The 19497-nt window shown below is 37.0% G+C and overlaps 2 protein-coding genes and 2 non-coding genes across 8 annotated transcripts; all 4 read right to left on the bottom strand.

Annotated features, from left to right (window-relative positions):
* Nucleotides 1-4177: 4177 nt before the first annotated feature.
* Nucleotides 4178-4249, bottom strand: TRNAT-CGU. The gene has a single exon. It is a non-coding gene; the product is annotated as a tRNA-Thr (tRNA).
* Nucleotides 4250-5177: 928 nt separating this feature from the next.
* TRNAT-CGU lies at nt 5178-5249 on the bottom strand. The gene has a single exon. It is a non-coding gene; the product is annotated as a tRNA-Thr (tRNA).
* Nucleotides 5250-5570: 321 nt separating this feature from the next.
* On the bottom strand, nt 5571-10188 carry LOC113277795 (3-deoxy-manno-octulosonate cytidylyltransferase, mitochondrial-like). Of its 4 annotated transcripts, none has more exons than XM_026526789.1 (9): nt 10124-10188; nt 9504-9579; nt 9308-9361; nt 8057-8115; nt 7486-7778; nt 6489-6534; nt 6162-6248; nt 5944-6068; nt 5571-5858 (listed from the first exon to the last, which is right to left on the bottom strand). In XM_026526789.1, exons 5-9 carry the CDS (start codon nt 7711-7713, stop codon nt 5721-5723), a joined length of 624 nt encoding a protein of 207 aa, XP_026382574.1. In that variant the 5' UTR covers nt 7714-7778; nt 8057-8115; nt 9308-9361; nt 9504-9579; nt 10124-10188; the 3' UTR covers nt 5571-5720. The 4 variants fall into 4 exon arrangements, with proteins under 4 accessions (XP_026382574.1, XP_026382575.1, XP_026382573.1 ...); XM_026526790.1 differs by lacking the exon at nt 9308-9361 and adding an exon at nt 8226-8296; XM_026526788.1 differs by lacking the exon at nt 9308-9361.
* Nucleotides 10189-11156: 968 nt separating this feature from the next.
* LOC113282670 (trafficking protein particle complex subunit 5-like) lies at nt 11157-18642 on the bottom strand. Of its 2 annotated transcripts, XM_026531716.1 has the most exons (8): nt 18310-18641; nt 18102-18190; nt 17933-17996; nt 13531-13608; nt 12433-12509; nt 12271-12337; nt 12070-12177; nt 11157-11887 (listed from the first exon to the last, which is right to left on the bottom strand). In XM_026531716.1, exons 1-8 carry the CDS (start codon nt 18379-18381, stop codon nt 11858-11860), a joined length of 585 nt encoding a protein of 194 aa, XP_026387501.1. In that variant the 5' UTR covers nt 18382-18641; the 3' UTR covers nt 11157-11857. The 2 variants fall into 2 exon arrangements, with proteins under 2 accessions (XP_026387501.1, XP_026387502.1); XM_026531717.1 differs by lacking the exon at nt 13531-13608 and having other exon boundaries at nt 18310-18642.
* Nucleotides 18643-19497: the final 855 nt, after the last annotated feature.

The raw sequence follows: 19497 nt of genomic DNA, 5'->3' as shown, positions 1-19497 counted from the left end.
CCGAACAAGAAAATCATTACACGGACGAAAATAATCTTACCTCTTATGTCAACCTCACAATTTCAGACTTCCTAGGAAATTTGGACTTTTCCCCAGCAGTGGAAGTACCTGAATATGCTTGGGCCTAAACATTTAGTCTCTTGTACTTTATGTTATCTTAGACTAAGGTTTGTTTAATTTTGCATGCATAGTTTATCTATAAATACTTGTTTTTCTATTATGTTTATAATTTTTTTAATGATATTATATTGTTTAGCATGTATACTAGGATGGAAAGGACACCACCATTCTAATCGGAAAAAAAATTCTCTAAAGAAAGTCAGATAAATTTTTCGTTTTTATCACATTCCTGCATAATGTACTTGTTGGAATATCTTAAGGAGAAATATAATGTCTAGATGATAGTGGGAGCACCCACACTATACTAAGAATAGACAATTATTTATTGATTTTACTCCTTGAAATACCTCCGTGACTACGATGATGATTGGGTCATCACAAGTAATAATTGGGCGAGGTACGACTCAATTTTCATTGCCAAACGACACAATGATTAAAGTCACAAAAGCTCTATATGCACCAAAATCTAACCGCACCTTGTTGAGTTTCAAGTATATGCATGCAAATGGTCATCACTTGGAAAGCAAGACAAGGCCAAAATGACAAATGCAACATGCATGGAGTTCATTTGATTCACAAGTTCAGCTGTTGGGAGGTAGGTGACAGTAAATTAATTCACGTATGTATAGATAACCGGATACCAGGTATAGAAAGTAATCTCCTTTGTTTCTGTGGTAACCAACTAAATCCTTTAACACTTGCATCTGATTTGCTAGACTCAAATACGCAGAAGCGAAATGAAGGGAAGTTATTCCTAACTTCCCAGTAACTATTGCTGAGAAAATTCTAAACTCTAAAATATTTACAATAAATTAATTCACGTATGTATAGATAACCGGATACCAGGTATAGAAAGTAATTTCCTTTGTTTCTGTGATAACTAACTAAATCCTTTAACACTTGCATCTGATTTGCTAGACTCAAATACGCAGAAGCGGAATGAAGGGAAGTTATTCCTAACTTCCCAATAACTATTGCTGAGAAAATTCTAAACTCTAAAATATTTACAGATAGGATTGGCATGAGGAAACATGATAGGTTAAGATAGTTACTAACCAAAGACGGGAATTTCGCTGTAAAGTCCATGTACCAAAAACTTCAGAATCTTTCCTTAGCTACCACAACATCTGGATATGTTTCTTGTTAGAAGTCTTTTTGGAAAGTGTTCCACAAGGAATTAATTTTTTATGTGGAAATGTATTCATAACGCTCTACCTGTTAGGAAAAAATTAGGGAAATATATGACTGATATAGATATGAAATGTATCTTTTGTGAACATCCATGTGAATCATTAAAGCATCTGTTTTTTACTGTAACTCACAAAATAGAGTTAACACCGACTCTAATGTTCAAAGACGGGAAATTGCTCCTATTGAACAAGGATGGACATGACTTTAGATAATCAATCCAAAATTAATGTTGATGCATCTTGGATTGCTTCTTTTTCCTTTGCTGGTTTTGGTTCAATTTTGCGTAATAATTCAGGAGCAGCTGTCCAAGATGGAGCCGGGACCATCAATGCCTCCAATGCCGAAGAAGCGGAAGCTATGAGTCTGTTGGAAACAACTTATTGGCAAAAAGTATGGACATGAAGTCTTTTTGGGTGGAAGGTGACTGTCAAAGAGTAATTATTTTACATGCTCAGAATAAACCAATCAATATTTTTTTTTGGAGAAATTGGACTATAGTGGAAGAAACAATGAAGATCCTTCAATTTTGTGAAAACTTTTTAGGTATTTCATTCGAAAACAGAAGGTGCAATGAAGTAGCATATGTTTTGGCTAAAGAAGCAAGGAAAAGAGAGATCCATAAACAACAATGGATTCAAATGCCATACTCTATCAGCTCTGCCATTACTTTAGATTTTTAGTTTTATAGTTACAGTTATATTTCTTTTTCATTGCCCGAGACCAACAATATGTTAGGTAATATCAATATCTTTGATTGTGATCAATAGATAAGAGTAACCAACACTTTGGCCAATCCTATGTATCCGTAACTTTGTGCTTAATCTAATTAACTTTCAATTTTTTTTATTTTCTTTTTGGTTCTCCCAGTTTTACAAAGAAATGAAGTGATTTGCATCTCTTTAAGAAAAGCGAAAATCAGTAACAATGATCACTTTGCAAAACGAACAATACTGAGATTCTGAGAACATTATTAGGCCTTTTGGACAAGAAAAGATGATCCATGTGAACTTTTTGTATGGGTGTTCATGTGATTTACATGGTTGACGTTGTTATTCTAACTTTCAAAGAATTCATCTTGGATAATCGACACTCATGCAAATGTTGCTCAAATTTTTTTTAGACCAACAATTTTTCAATGAAGAGAAAAGAAAAAAACATTAGTGTTGGATGCAAACAACATCTACGATAGGATGCGCATCAAGCAAAAAAACTAGCTCCTGGTGAGGTTTGAACTCACTATTTGGCCACGACGATAGTCAGGCATTGGATAGATATGACCGATCAGGCTAGTGAACGGTCAAGATGGTGCGTTACGTCATAGTCGGCCTAGTCAGTGAACGGCCAAGATGACACTACACTGCATAGACTATTAAGCATTAAGATAGTGGGACCCTGTAGGGCCAATGATGCGCAAAGATGGCGCTACACTGTAGATATCGGCTAAGTGATGAAGCTTATTGTCCGACACAATAAAGCATCATTAAGGAAGCAAAACAAGGCCAAAGTGACAAATGCAACATGCGATATTGGCATTGAGGCATATCCATGGAATTGAGTTGGCCCAAGCTCAAGGATGATGCAAGAGTATGGAATAGTCCAGGAGTTGGCGTATGCATTAGTTCAAGGATGGCCAAAGCTTGGATAGTACAAACAAGCTAGTAATGCAAGAGTAGGCATTGTTATTGTCGAGCAAGTTGGCTAAGTGAAGCATATGACGCATAACCAGAATGAGCTAAGAAAATGTCCAAGATGATTGTAGTGAAATGTTGACCCTATATTGGTTTAGGCCAAGAAGATTACAGGGCCATGTTGGCCAAGTATTGGCGGAAGGTCAAGTTCAGCAATACGCAAGGATTGTGCATAATGGCTCGGGTAACTGTTATGATTGGTTATTGGCTTTAAAGCATGCCAAAGATATGAGACAAGGAGAACGATTGTAGAAGGAGTTTATAAATACGAGGGAGTGTTTATAACTGCTTGGGAATAGGTGTTGAAGGCTGGCTCGAGTTAGAGAAGAAACCGGCCAGTTGGCACACTTATTGGCGGTTATATGAAACTGCCCTATGGGACAGATGGTTGTCCCATGCGTCTGCAAGTGTTGTGCTCGATTTTTGGCCATTTTAGCTTCTGTATAAATAGTGCAAAGGCATAGCAAATTCAGTAGGATTACATAGGAGATTGTGAGACTCAAATTGAGAGAATTTTAGTAAGGTTAAGGCTTGGTTCAAGAGGAACAAGTCTTTGTAAGTCCCTAAGTGGGAAAGTTTTGTATATCTTCCCTTTGATGCAATAAAATAGTCTAATTGTGTCATGTTCTAAGTGTTCTTGGTTGGATGATTGTGTTAATGAATGTATGGCAATGTTTGAATGCTTTATGGCAAGCATTTGAGAAGAAAAGAGAGGGAAAAAAAGGCCGAAAAACTTCCGTTAGAGTTGTGTATGTGTTGTTAGCATTGATGCAAACTTATAAAGCTGAAGTGATTGTAGGTGAAGCTTGATTCGCTGAACTACGTTGCTACCGGGTTACATCAGTGCCAGAAATTTGCAAGGTGTATTTGCGGGTGCAACAATAGATACGGTGAATGTTTCTCAAAAGATTTTTCAGGCCAACAATTTTGTTGAAGAAAAAACAAAGAAAAAAACATCAATGTTGGAACTTGGAAGCAAATAACACTCTTTTTTTTTCCAGAAAAATAAACAACTGAAATCCTAGAAACTAGCTCCTGGTGAGATGGTGAATGTTGCTCTAAAGATTTTTCAAGCCAACAATTTTGCTGGAAAAAAAAAACAAAAAACATCCAATATGCTGGAAAAAAATCAAATAATGACTCCTTTTAAAGAAAAATTCCCGATAAGGAAAGAAACTAGCTCCTGGTGAGGATTGAACTCACGACCTTTCCCTTACGAAGGGAAGGCACTACCACTATGCTACAGAAGCAATTTTCATGGTGTTATCTACAGACGCACAACAAATATTACTGATGGGACTCCGACAAAGGGCTGGGCTGGCGGCTGCCCGATATATGAACTCAGGCAACCAGCTTCTTCGAGACGTGGTGAAATAGAGAGGAGTTCATCACCAAGTTGAAACTGTTGAAGTATGTGTATTACATGCCAAGTAAGGATTTTGTGCACAATTGACGCGTTGAAACAAGCGCTTGCCAAAGAGGAGGACCTGTTTTAGTATGCATCTATAGTTCAACGAGCAGATTCAAAACATTACATTCATATGCTTATTCTCTAGTAACCGGTAATTCATTACTCTATGAAGCATATTGTTCTGTGCCTAAAAGTAACCATTATAATGGGGGTACAAACACATATCTATAACTAACTGCCGCATTTAGTTATTCTCCATAAGAATTACTACACAAGTTGGTGTAAGTCCCTAAGTGGAAAAGTTTTGTATATCTTCCATTTGATGCAATAAAATGGGTTAATTTTGTCATGTTCTAAGTGTTCTTGGTCTGCTGACTGTGTTAGTGAATGTATGACAATGGTTGAATGCTTGATGGTAAACATTTGAGAAGAAAAAAGAAGGAAAAGAAGGTCTAAAGACTTCCGTTGCAGAGTTGTGTATGTGATGTTTGCGTTGATGCAAACTTATAAGGCTGAAGTAATTGTAGGTGAAGGTTGATTCACTGAACTACGTTGCTGCCGGGATGCATCAGTGCCATAAATTTGCAAGGCGCATTTGCGGGTGTGACAATAGATGAGGTGAATGCTGCTCAATAGATTTTCAGGCCAACAATTTTGCTGAAAAAGAAAACAAAGGAAAAAACATCAATGTTGGAAACTAAAATCCTAGAAACTAGCTCTAGAATGAAAAAACAAAAACAAAGAAAAATCATGGTGGGAAAAAAACTAGCTCCTGGTGAGGAATGAACTCACGACCTTTCCCTTACGAAGGGAATGCACTGCCACTATGCTACAGAAGCAATTTTGATGGCATTATCTATAGTACAAATACCTGAGACTACAGAAAAATGGGACTCAGCAGACGGGTCCGGCTGGCGACAGCCCAGTAACGGATGTCAGTGAGTCAGTGACCCACGAAAGAGAAGATTATATGAACTCAGGCAACCCAGCTTCTTCGAGACATGCTGAAATAGAGAGGAGTTCATCACCAAGTTGAAGCTGTTGAAGTATGTGTATTACATGCCAAGTAAGGATTTTGTACACAATGGACGTGTTGAAACAAGCGCTTGCCAAAGAGGAGGACCTGTTTTAGTATGCATCTATAGTTCAACGAGCAGATTCAAAACATTACATTCATATGCTTAATTCTCTAGTAACGGTAATTCATTGCTCTATGAAGCATATTGTTCTGTGCCTAAAAGTGACCATTATAATGGGGTACAAACACATATCTATAACTAACTGCCGCATTTGGTTATTCTCCATAAGAATTACCACACATGAGCAACACCACTATCTATTGTTTCCCATTTTTTGTTATCAACAATACATTTCACCCTGTTTGGATCGGTTGAATCTTCAGGCTTCAAAGATGTCACCGCAGTGCTGAAAACAGCATCAGGAGCTCCCTATGGACCAAAATAATCAATCAATCAATCAAATAAAGGAACATGGAGAACTGTGCATAAGGTCAAAAAGATCCCAAATCACTACCTGCAGAGCTTTAACAATTCCATCTATAATCTCTGGTTCAATAAGAGGTTCATCACCCTGAATATTGACGATGATATCATATTTCTTCTCAAGCTTCTCCAATGCTTCATTGCATCGCTCAGTACCTACGAATCAGGAAAGAAAAAAGTGGTAAGACAATTGAAGATATTAGAACAAGTGAACAACACTCGTAGCATGTAGCAAAAAGACTTCTCTACCATTTCTACAAGATTCTGATGTAATTATCACATCAGCACCAAATCCTCGACAGCATTCTGCAATCTTCTCATCATCCGTTGCCACAACTAGTGCATTAAGAAACTTTATAGGGTTAGCTACAAGTCATAAAAGATGTTAATTTCAAGCTACCAAAGTGATGAGCACACATATATTTCTCCTTCTGGCCACAAGACCAAAAACATTAACCAAAACTTTTTACCTCTTTAAAAGATACTCATACAGACATCGGCAAGTAATCGTATCAGTATACTAATAATACTAGAATTGAAATTCATAAAGATTGGAAAGAACATCGAAATTCGTACCAACATGGTCCAGTGTCGAGGCTAGTTTTGCTCTCTCCCATGTTCTCTGTTGTACAGCAAGAAGAAAATCATCAGCAACCAAATTAAAAATGTGGTATCCTCTTTTTCTATGACAGACTATAATACTCTAAATATAGAATGAGCAGAAACTTATAAACGAGTTATATTTGTACATCCTTTTGTACCATATGAGATGCTGCTACTCTTATGGGTTATGTAACTGGACTCCCTTTCATGTGACAATGATACTGGTCCATGTCTACGTATCGGGTATGGATACAAGCTCTTCAGTAAGCCCACCAGAAAATATTACATACATGGACATGGAATGGGAGTTAGAGTTGGGTTAATGTTATGTACATTCTTCTTAGGAGAAACAATAGCTACATCCAGTGTTGTATCAAAGAAAAAAACAGCCATGTTTCTTCTTCAGCTTCTAAGTTTTAAGGCAATCAAACTACAGATATCAAAGTTATATGGCTAGCACAACCGTGGCAGTGTAGAGTTCAAGTGTCGATTCTAGGAAATTTTGAAACACAAAGTGATCTGCTGTGTCACAGCTTTTCAAATACTCGAGCAAATATCATTTCGGTACATTCAAATATGTGCACCGCTGATTGCGAATATCAATGGATCTTAAAATTTCTTCCCCATTATCAAATAACGATGTTAATTATATCTGAACAACAACATACATTATGACCGTTTCTTACGAGGGAGGATATGAAGAACTGACCTATGATTCAACACTTCCAAAACAACATAGATTACGTAACAGATTGAATTCTTTCTCCCTAACTTCATCTGAACTACATGACTATGTTTGAATCCAAACCTACATATAGACAACCCAGTTTTTAATTCTAATTATAAGTAAATAGAAACCCAATTGCGCATGTTCAGTCATTTATGAAAACAACACAAATTACAACGCCACAATCAAAGGAATTCAAAGTTTAAGACAGTGACTGGTAGAAACATAGTGTGGGTAAAATACCTGAATCATGGGTTTCCCAAGAATATGAACTAAAGGTTTCCCTTCGAATCTAGAAGAAGCATAACAAGCAGGTATAATACCAATTACACGACTCCTGAATTTCCCAGATCCTCGAATTGAAAAGGCAGCTCCAATTGCTGCTGCTGCAATTGCAGCACCTGTAACTAGTCCGTACATAACCCATGACTTACAATTACTATTTGATCCACATGATGAACCTTGATCCATCTTTCTTCTTCCTCGGTCCTTGAGAGAAAGAGAGTGGCGGTGATTCGTAGTGTTCTTTAGCGACTCTGTGAGTAACAAATAAGATAAAAAATCAAATTTATCACCAACGCCATAACTACAATAACCACCTTATTACCTTTGTAATTAACATTTTGTTTTTCTAAACTTAAAATTAACAGTACCAACATGGTTAACTATAATTAGTCAAAAAAATTACTTAGTTAAACTAAATTTGTGGTACTGAGCTCTATAGTGCAGCTACAGGGCATGTAACTCCATCAACAGAAACAAGTATAATATGAAACCTAAATAAAGAAAACTGAAAAAAGGATCGCTAAAATACCTCTTATAAGTTGCTTGGGTACATCAACACCCTCACTTTAGCTCCCTACACAGTTAGAACTAAACACAGGCGAATTCAGCGATAAAATCAAACGTTATGAAATTTACAAATACAAAGGAACATACATGTTACAGGCATGAGACACTAGTATAGACTATAGAGTAATTACTAATTAACATCTTAGCATCTTTGATAACTCTTATGGTTTCCTTCAACTCCTCTACTTTGTGGATCCTGGATCTGTCTCCACCAAATATTTCAATAATCAGCTTTTGATTTCATGTTTTACATATTTATCAACGTTATTCAACTAAAAGTGAATTCATAAGCAATTTAACAATTACGAGGCTAAAAGTTTAATTCATATTATTGTTGTACCACGGGAGAAGTGCTAGCTAATTGAATGAAACAAATAAAAACACTTGTGAAAATCTGATTCAACACTAGCAATGAATCAACAACCACAATTCCGCCGAAATATAAGAAAAGAAATCAGAAATGATCAGATCTGAAATGAAAGGGTACCAAAATTGAATTGAAGATAAACAAATGAATTAAAGCCGAGTAATCAATCTAAATTTGATTGGTTATGGATCAAACATCGTACAAACTTCATAGCGAGAGAAGAAATCAGTGAGGAAAATAAAAAACTTAATCTATAATATAGAAATCAGCTAACCGAATTAAAGATTTTAGCTTCGTATCTGAAACCCAACTTTTTCTAACACAGGCAGTCAGTTCGTAAATTTTCAAACGTTTGTGCAACCACAACCTTTACTGAATTCAAAAACTACTACACTTAACAGCCAAGGTTGTCTTATAATAAACGATGTGTTTAATTGCACTAGATACTCGTAGACAACATAATAGCGAAAAAGTGAAAGGATTTCTCTATAGCAAATAATTCGATAAAATTCAATCAGTGCTGTTGAAAAGAATTTGAGAGGTTGCTAATATATAGTTTTTGCTCTAACCACCAAGGTAGAGTATCTGCTTTTATGTTTGATTCTAAGAATCTAATTTTGTTATTCCCTAGTATAACTCTATCATCAAAACAAGCGATTAGCTTGAGGGAAAATTTTAACGGGATAGAACGATATGTTGAGACAGGAAGTTTATTACAAGTGCGTCAGTACAATGTTGTGATGTTGAATCTAAAAGAATCAAGAAACATAGTTAAGAACTAAGAAGCTTTATGTTGAATCTAAAAGAATCAAGACACACAGTTAAGAACAAAGAAGCTTTGCATACCACACGCTAATCTTCCGCCTGCACTTCCTATGCTAAGGCTGAGGTCATGGCCTACTACAGTTGGAAAGTGCAGGTAAAATCAGATGAACTTGGTTAAGCAACAAAACAGCATTTATTTTTTTAATGCAACACACTTGTAGAAAAGCAAGACCAAAATATTTCTTATCAAGCAGAAGCTAGTGAAGTCAAAATTTACCCGTTCCAAGGTCATCTTCAAGCTCGTGAACCACCAAAGCTCTTCCGATTACAGCATTTAGTCCAGTTAATGAAATCTGCATATGCCAGGAAAAAAAAATATAGTCAATATCCAGCAAGAGGAGACAACAGTTCATAATGATAAGCAAGAACAATATAACATTGAATCAAAAATACATGGCAATGACAGAGACCATCCTAATTTTGGTTCCCTGTCTATTAAATTTGATGCCCGATGCGACTCAATACACATAATCATAGATATCCCAAACTCAGAAGGAAAGCTTAAAGAAGACCCGTTGATCCTCAGATTCTCATTCAGGCATTACTCCAATAAACCAGAATCACAAGCCTCAATTCACAAATGACAAATGAATTGCAGTAACATGCCAGCAGCATCACCAAACAGCAATTACATAACCACATTGGGATAATAAGACAAAATTGAACAAAACCCATGTAATTTTACACATCAAATTTAAGAAAATCCCCAATGAAACTTGAAAACATCTACCCCACTTAATAAAATTATATATCCTACCTAAAAGTTTCTGCAAACCATATATTAGAGTTAAAAGAGAGATGAACGATGGAAAAAGACGTTGGAAGAGATCATATTACCTGCATATGAGAAACCCTAGCTCTCACATTCGATTCTTTCCCTCTAACTCTCACTCTCTGTTTCATTTGAGAAGAATTTGGGAAGAAGAAAAAAGAAATCTCGTTTTTCTTTTGTTGTTATGTAGAAAAAAACGTTTTCCAAAAATATCCAAACACGTTTTTTCATGTTTCCGTCTTTTTGCTTGGTATCGGGATTGTGCAAGTCAAAAATGGGTTGATTAATGCAATTTGATCAGACTCAGCTGAAGCATTAGCAATCCAGAATGCTATGATTCGCCAACGAGCCAAAGAAATATATCTATACGGGTATCAGGTATGCATGAAGATTAAGACTCACAAAACTGAACTCTTAAGATGAAAATGTTATGAACTTCATTCGCATTGCACCACAGTTGCATCGAGTTTTACTATCTAGGACTGTAACTATGACTCTATTCGTTACTCACTCCGTCCCACTAATAAGTGACCTAGTTACTTTTAGATTTTGTCCCACCATTAAGTGACCTATATCACTAAACAAGGAGATATTTCTAAAATTATCCTTTTAATTGATTATAAGAAATATAAGAAATATGCATAATTTGATAGTCATGTTTATACTCGTTACGTAGGTGTTTTAAAATGCTTTTCAATGGTACGAAGTTTGCGAGCATCCGTGGTGTCGTCTGAGAGATAAATCATTTCAAAATTTCACTATTTATTATTCATAAGGGTATAATTGTAAAAAGTGCTTAAAAATACTTTTTCCCTTGGTTGCCTTAAAAATTGTGCAAACTTGAGTTAAGTCACTTAATAATGAGAAAAGAGGGAGTATTACAAAAATGACAAGCCTGCTTATGAACCCCTAGTAGCAGCAATGTCAAATGAGGGATTCCGCAAAATGCCTATCCATCAATCTTAGAATGATCAAACATCATATTTTAGCAATTCTCGCAGTAAATCTTTGTTACCTTCACCTAAGACACAAGTACACCTGTAATTCATGCTTATGATGTTACCTTGTAGGAAGAAGGATTTTGGGACATGCTTTTGCAAGGATCAATACTATTGGTTGTTGTTAGCCATTTCCAATTACTTAGCACCACCAGCACAAATTTCATTTTAGTTCTTACAAGTATCCAAATTCAAAATCATCAGAAACTGATTGAACATTGTAATTAGGGTCTTCAAATCCAAAGAAATTGACTGAGACTCAGATGCCCAAACTTAATGCGACTCGATGCACATAATCACATCCCAAACTCAGATTCTCAGAAGGAAAGCTTAGCAAAGACCCATTGATCCTCAGATTCTCATTCAGGCGTTACTCCAATAAGCCAGAATTCATAAGCCCCAATTCACACATGACAAATGAAATGCAGTAATATGCCAGCAGTATCACCAGACAGTGCAATTATGTTTCTTGAGTATGTTAAACTGTCACATATAAATAGAAGTAATACCGACTTGTTAGCAAAATATGCTAGGAAAACAGAGTCCAGGTGTGTAGATGTCTATCAGTCACTGTGTGATAAGAATCAGATCCTCAATTGTCTGACAACAGGGGATGCAACCATGATTTCCTAGTTTTAATATACATGCCGGTTCACTAAAATAAATAAAATAGAATATAGTGGTTCTTGGAATGCATTGATTGCTACCCATGTTCAAATGTGGACAGCTTTCGAGCTAATTCAGATAATGTCGCAGGAGGATATATTGCCTGATCCGATCACCCTTGCAAATCTCTGAAACTCAGCCCAACCTAGCTTCTCTTCTGAGAACCTGAAATGCGAAAAAGCAGGATCAGCTCACTTCCACACACAATTATATCCACAAGATCAGATGTCTTCACCCATTACATTTATAGGGCTTAATTAACAGGTAGGACTCGGCTAACAAAATTAAGAGATTTGTTTCACATAGCAAGAACGGCAAGATAGGGAGAAAACTGTGTATGTGGTTACCTCCTCGGTGAACTTTATCAAAATAGTGGTCCTCGGTCGTTGTTGGCCTTCCATTGGTACAAAATGAGCAGTTACCACAGCTGGAAAGCCTGCACTGTCCAGAACACCCTTCAACAAACAAAATGTTTCTTTAGGTACCACAATAGCGATATGTTGGTTGATATCACACAATGGGAATCTAGTGTTGCACAACAAACTCACCCTTACAATGCCCGCGACAAATGCACCACAATTAAATGTTCCCATATCTTTGGGAACAGATATAAACCTTCAAGAAAGATATCTGATGTATTAACGGGTGCTAATATATGATTTCCACTTAATTCAAGAGTCGCATACTAGGGGGCTCAAGGATCTAATTACCGATTCACAAGAAGCTCTTTCTCACTGATCATGTACTCGTCTTCGTGTTCAGTCCCTTTCTCAAGTGAGTCAGCTACCTAAAAAGAAACAGCAATCACAAAACAGTTACTGTTAGACTCGTGAATGTGGTTCAAAAGTTTCAAATCTATAGAATATTTCTTGCTTTAAAAGTTTAAATAGTACCCTCAAAAATAAACGGTTCTACTTTGGCTTGTCTCAAACATTTGGCCCAACAAATTTTATAACCTTGTCGGTGAGGTTGTGAGCACGTTAATTGATGCAAGAACAAACATTATGTTTCCTCTGGAGATCTAAGACAGTTCGCACTGGAGCTAAAGCAAGCAAGTTCCTTCCAAGGTAATGCGCCACATTTTGCACTATCTAAAGAGTTGATCCACCAATAGAGCGAGGTTGTGAGCATGTTAGTTGTGTCTGATGCAAGAACAAACATTGTGTTTCTTCTGTAGATGTAACTCAGTTCACACTGGAGCTAAAGCAAGTTCCTTCCGAGGTAATGAGCCAATTTTGCACTATCTAACTGATGTTTATTTTACATAATCCATAGGGACCCTAATGTGTATAAACTCTAACTGGACTCTGTAGGTTTAACGTCTAACGAGCAGTTCTGCCTACAAGCATGTTGAACGTAACCTTGTCATCATATAGACAAAGACATTTAGAGACAATGAACAAAATAACCAGAATCTAAACCGAGGCAAAGAATGCAGATTATATTTCCTGGATGAGTTCAGCATAATGTTTACCGGTTCAATTCCTAGACAACTATAGTGAAAACCCAGCAAACATCTATATCACTCAGTTTGGTCATGAAATGTTCAGCATATACTAGCTGATTTGTCAGTTTATCAGAAATACATTCTCTAATAAGAAGTTTCTTATTGACAAAGTTACTCAGACGACCATCATAGGAAGATATCACTATTTCCAAAATAACTCAAACCTAAACCGTTCTAGAATTCTTATAGAGCTCAATATTATCGTGAATCCAGAAGTGCAAGAAATTCGAACAGTCATGTTTAAATAGAAAAATCACTTCATATAGTAGAACACTTTAAGCTGATGAAACAGTGTGCTTGCCTTCCCAAATAAGACCTTCCATACTGTACTATGTACGAAAGACAGAATCCCCAATAATCTCGTCTCCCTTCTGTTTCCCTGTCAGATAAAAACTACTAGCACTTTAGATTTTACCAACAGAAGCCACGATATAAAGTTAATTGACAGCAAATCCGCATTTTCAACATGCTGAATATGCAACAGCAGTAAACCGATGGATCTGTAAACATCTATCAAATAAAGGGTAAATTCCCGATGATTACAACAGAGAACTTTGTATTTATATTACTGTCCATCAGATTTGTATAACATACACGATGCAAATACGCATTCTTTGATCCAACAGCTGACATATTTCATAACTGACTGTATTTTTGACCGGCATATCTATGATAAACGGTTGTGGTTATGTTTTTTGGGAGCCTGTCCGTGTGTGGAGCTTGAGTTTAGGTGAAATTGAGGTACACTAACTAACATCTAAAGTTGGGTGTTTGAGTTTAAATGAACCCCAAACATAAACTGGGTTAGTCTAAAGGTGCTAACTGCACTAACCATCCCAACACTGTCGCTCCACCACCCAACACACTATACCACCATCAGCATCAGTATATTTTTAGCGCGTCAGTTCAATACTAAAAATATGCACTGGCCAATCAGCCCATCAGTTGATAAGAATTATTGAATCTTTTCATATATTTTTTAAGATCTAACTAGTGCATCTATTCTATACAAATGTATGTACTTGCCTACTGAAAAACTAAAAATGAAAGTAACGGGATGTAGCATTATAGAAGATATTTCTATTCTGTAATAGTTCAGCTTTCTGTTTACTTTCACGTACTAAGTCAAATGATCAATGTGTATATTTATTTCTATATCCGGAGTATCTCTTTGACCTCATGTAGTGTGATGTTGCAAAGTAACTTCAGGAAACAAGCTTACTAAGCACAAACGAGGATGCTCCTCATATATGAGTGGGGCGCCAACCTTTCTACTGGTGATAGAGAACAGTAGTTACCTACGCGGTCCCTCGTCCTACGCAAGTTCTAGCAATATGAATTGAGACTTTCAAAGCCATATGTGTGCCTAAGAACAGTGGTGACTCAAATCCTAAGCGGACCTTTATACTCATCCTGAAGAACAATAGTGACCCTAGTCCTACGCGAATTCTAGTAATAGAATATGATATTTTTCACAAGACCTATGCGTGCTCATGAACAGCGGGTCATACGTTCTGGTACGTAGATAGTAAGATTCAAGCCTTTATGAGACTCTAACCTGCACCAATTGCAAAAAACAATCGGGATTTCTGCCAATATTGCAAGTTTTGGAGTAGCATGAGCATTTTACTGAACACTTGGAATTTATTAAACTTACCAAATCAAGGTGAGATTAAATCCTTGCACAAGCCATGTCCCACGAGCTTGGATTATTGGATCATGTGCAAGCTCAAACTAGTGAGATAATTATCCTCACACGAAGCGATGAGCAATGGGGCGTCGAAGGTTATCTGCATGATCCACAGTACTCGTACCAACACAATTTGTCGATAATAGGAAGGACAAAGCTTCAGTCAAGGAACTTCTCCTTGCTGCATGTGTAAAGGATGTCTATGAGCTACTGTACAAGACTTTTACATCTCATGGATTGGAGACTTAGACACAATCTGATTGTCTGACAGTCATATTTGTAATTACTATCATGGGTGTATCCGTACCACAAAGTCATACATGAATTTCAGTTGCATAACGAGTATCAGTTCAATTGATCAATGAAGCTTGAAGGCATTTTCAACTTCTAGATCAGCCAAAATTCCAAGAATTGTTTCTCCTAAAACAGACCACCATGGCAGTTTACACACTTCCACTTTTAAGTTCCCCAAAACGTATATGCACGTCAATGAAATCAAAGGGCACTGGACTATCGCGGAATCGCCTAACTGAACTTTTTTCATAAGAATTCAAGCTAAGCTTCCCTTTGTCCTGAAAGAATGGGTGATGGAGTGCAAACCCATGTCATCTTCCATCCAAATGATGGGCGACCAACAACATCGCAGAATAAACACGATTGTCACTCTGGTTGTAGCATCCATAAGTGCATATTTGATGACTGCGGAAACCTCGGGCAAGTCATATTAAATAAATTAGTGATAAGATTCAGTACAGCAGCAAGGATTTAAGACCCTGAGAGTGCGAGAAGCAGTGGATCCCTATGCATGCTCAAGAACAGTAGGGACGCTAGTCCTCCGCGAGTTCTAGCAATAGGCTTAAGACTTATGAGTGCTCAAGAGCAGTGGCAACCTTGTCCTATGCGAGTTCTGGCAGTATTTATTCATTCATACTCCTATATGTGATTCTGGTCTTATGAGAGTTCTAGCAGTAGGATTCACATCTCTATATATGCAAACAGACAGAAGTGACTCTAGTCTTATACGAGTTCCAGAAGTAAGATTCACATCCCTACACATACTTAAGAACAGTAGCGACCCTAATCCTATGCAAGTTCTAATAGTAGGGAACGAGCCCTCCAACATGCTCGAACTACAGAACAATTGGGTTTTTCGCCAATGCCTGTTCTAGAGTTGCGGAAACACAGTTATCTAGACAATTGTCCGCTCACTAAAAAGAACAGTAAGGACCCAAGTCCTGCTCAAGCTCTAATAGTGGATTCAAACCTCTTCGCACCTGAGGCCTTCATGAACTACCACACAATTGGAACCTATCCCAGTTTGTGTACTGAAATAACGGGAGGTTATAAACCTATGATCAAATTCCATATGTGCTTTGACTCGTACGAGGTAAGCATGCGGGCGTCAAGGTCTGCGTGTTTGATTTATAGCTATGATTGTAAATCATGTACGGTATGCAGAGAGCTAGCCACATACACAAAGGATTTGAAAAAACCACAGTCCACACTATTAAAAATTTTCCTTACATCCTACTTGATGTGAGCCATTTTGAACTACATTCTAAATGTACGTTGTCATGGAAGCAAGGTCATCAAATGGACATAAAGGCTGAGAAAGTGAATCGTTAGACTTGATCATATTCCCAGGAATGATTAAGTAATGAAATTAAATCATATAATTCGATATGAAGCATGGTCTATTCAGTATTTGCTAGAATTGGCATATATATATAGAGGCGTTCCACAAGATCAGGCACTATGAGTCTAGGAGGGCTTAGCAAACATCAAAAGCTTCATGAATATCAGTCCCAAGCATTGGTGTATACACTAACAGATATGTGAAGCCTGGATAGCTCAAGTGTAAGATAAAAGAAGACAGAATAATTATCGTAATACGAGTCCAATTGAGCTCAGGCAACATTATTCAAGGTGATTTATAATGCTCAAAAAGTTTTGGAGGGTACGTATTTCTAGTCAAGACAAGTTGTATATGTGAAAAGAAAGTTTCTAGAATAAAAGACTGGCAAAAGGAAACAGAAGAAAGGCTTAATGAAGCAGTTCATCTCAGCATCCCCACACTCCTAAGAAGCATGAAGTTTAATAAGAAATCTGACACAGTATCCGCGTGTGCTTCTTGTTGGGCTTAGACAATATTCATCATGAAGCTTAACCAGAAGTGCAAAGGATATACATCTCCAACTTTTCCACTATTCAAACTGTTAGCATCTTTGGTACGAGTAAACAATAAAGAAACGAGCAAACATCAACAATACTGTAAACGCAATTTCTCCACAAATGCTCGATCACTCGCGCATCAGCTAGTTTGTGGCAGATATGGCAGAAAGATTATTAATCAAGTTTCCCTAATACATAAAAGCTCATAAACAAAGAGGACCAAGACTGAGAGTGCACTACACCGCGTTCTCACTATTTTACGTCTAACCAAGAAGCATATATGGACGAGATGTACATGTGATAGGGTAATAATCCAGCGTATCCATATATATCAGGCGTGGCACCATGATCTACACTGGCAGCCGATGCCATCTCCCACAGCCACTCAACGTACAACATACTCCAAGATAACTATAGTTGTTTCTAACGTGGGCGGCAGGTTTTGTACTTACACAGAGAGGCAATTAAATCTCTCATATTAATCTCTTAACCCCACAACAAATTGGAGGTTAAGAGGGGGGAATGTGCGTACCCAATAAAATATGCACGTACCAAGACTGGGTAACGCACTCGAAGATATTTCTATTTACATTAATCAATAATAGTTCAAATCTAGAGCTATTTATGAGCTGAAGTATTTATTTTTTCAGTAAAGTAAATAGGGACTCGAAGAATTTTCTAAATTCTATAGTTGAATGAGTAATCTTTTCTTTTCCTAGTACTGCAATGTTTCGATCACAAGTGATAATTTTAACAAGTTGAAGCAGCATCAATTACACACTGCTTCCAAAAGGGACAACGATTAACCAAAGAAAAAAATATATAAAAATGATCAAAGTACCTTATCTCTGTGGCAAAGAAGTTCAAGAACTCTTGCTCCAACAGCATACCCCGCATCCTCTAGCCTGCAGTGTTACCGGAAAAAAAATGCAATTACCTCTCTTAGTGTACAAATCAGAAAAAGAAATCTGTATATACAGTACAAAATTCAGATATCAAGTGATTCTAACCTTCGTTCTAACTCGGCAATGTTATCGACTTGAGTCTGATTATACTGTACTAGCTCCGAAAACAAGAATGCAAATGCACTCAAACTAACCTGAATCACCAAACAAATAGATCATTCATCATTAATTTACCGATCTAGTTTTCATAATTAAATGTAACTAGATCCCCAAATAAAACTCATTTTGGGTTTAAGAAATCTGAAACAAAAACCTCTTGTTTGCCTTTGCTGAGTGGTTTGTCGAGAACGTTTGTATACTGCTTCATCTTCCCTACTCCGATCATCTTCTTCTTCTCTAGGCTCGAATCAGCTTCAGAATCACAAAAAATTGGGGCGGCAAAATTTCTTCAGAATCACAAAAAGTGAATAAATTAGGGCGAAAAAATTTCTCCAGAATTACAAAAAGTTGGGGCGAAACGATTTGTACTTTCGGCACAAAAGTTTGGATGAATTCGGTACTCGGCTGATTTTAATCTGGGAATACTGGATGGTATGACTTGAGAGGAGAAAGAGAACGACTTGCCTTTTGGGTAGGGGGATGTCCAGGAAAGACAAGCTTACTATTATACCCTTGCTTTTCAGTCTTTTTCATTGTGCTATGGGTTTATGTTGTGATTTTTTTTTATATTTTGCATCAAGGTTCCACAAGACTTATAACGCGTTTGGATAGCTAAAGCAGAAGCGTTTTTGGTTCTTTTGAAGTAGAAGCTAGAAGCAGAATTGCAGAACTGTTTTGCTCTATAAAAAGTTAACTTTTTGGCCACTATAAGTCGTTTTACAAGTGTATACCCAATCTGATTTCTTATTTTTTTGACTTTTAGAAGTCAAAAGGGAATTTCTGAGCGTGCATCCAAACGCGTTATTATCTTGTCAAACCGTATAGAAAGCATCACATGATGGATAACAATTTATAACATATGGACTGATCTTCGGTCTGAGAGATCCTCGTTTATGAGGTTCCCAATTGTGCAAATGTATATGGCAAAAAAAGGCCAAGCAAACTTGAAAATGCAACACAATGGTATAGGTGATGCCTTGATTAGCAATAGTAACTTGGGTGCTCATTAGAATGAACCCTAAAATTCCAGCACCAGCTACTGCGAATTTGTAACATCGGGAGGATGATCAGCAGTCCTTTGTATACTAAGCAGTATATAACACACAAAAAGGAATTGTTGCGCCAAAACCTGCGGAAGCGTTAAGTCTATACAACTACAATGATACTCCATTATTGCCAAGAACACAATCACATACACAAACAACAAGTACAAATATTTAACGAGGTTGAATCCTCGGGAAGATATAAGCAAGTTTATTAATCACTATAGAGGAGGAAGCAATATGTAAAGCCTTTAGAAGAGAAGAATAGACTTCTGGTGTGTTTCTACTAGGTCTATGTG

This window comes from Papaver somniferum, chromosome 5, assembly GCF_003573695.1.
Source record: "Papaver somniferum cultivar HN1 chromosome 5, ASM357369v1, whole genome shotgun sequence".
Classification (NCBI taxonomy): domain Eukaryota; kingdom Viridiplantae; phylum Streptophyta; class Magnoliopsida; order Ranunculales; family Papaveraceae; genus Papaver; species Papaver somniferum.
Note: the sequence above shows the minus strand (reverse complement) of the source record. Positions and strands in the feature narration are given on the sequence as shown.

Coding starts and splice junctions, on each gene's coding strand:
- LOC113277795 (XM_026526789.1), bottom strand. CDS start 7,713: ATGGATCAAGGTTCATCATGTGGATCAAATAGTAATTGTAAGTCATGG. Junction 6,069..6,161: donor ATCAGAATCTTGTAGAAATG/GTAGAGAAGTCT, acceptor CCTGATTCGTAG/GTACTGAGCGATGCAATGAA. Junction 5,859..5,943: donor GAATTGTTAAAGCTCTGCAG/GTAGTGATTTGG, acceptor TTTGGTCCATAG/GGAGCTCCTGATGCTGTTTT.
- LOC113282670 (XM_026531716.1), bottom strand. CDS start 18,381: ATGATCGGAGTAGGGAAGATGAAGCAGTATACAAACGTTCTCGACAAA. Junction 12,510..13,530: donor GGAAGGTCTTATTTGGGAAG/GCAAGCACACTG, acceptor GTTTCTTTTTAG/GTAGCTGACTCACTTGAGAA. Junction 12,178..12,270: donor TTGTCGCGGGCATTGTAAGG/GTGAGTTTGTTG, acceptor TGTTTGTTGAAG/GGTGTTCTGGACAGTGCAGG.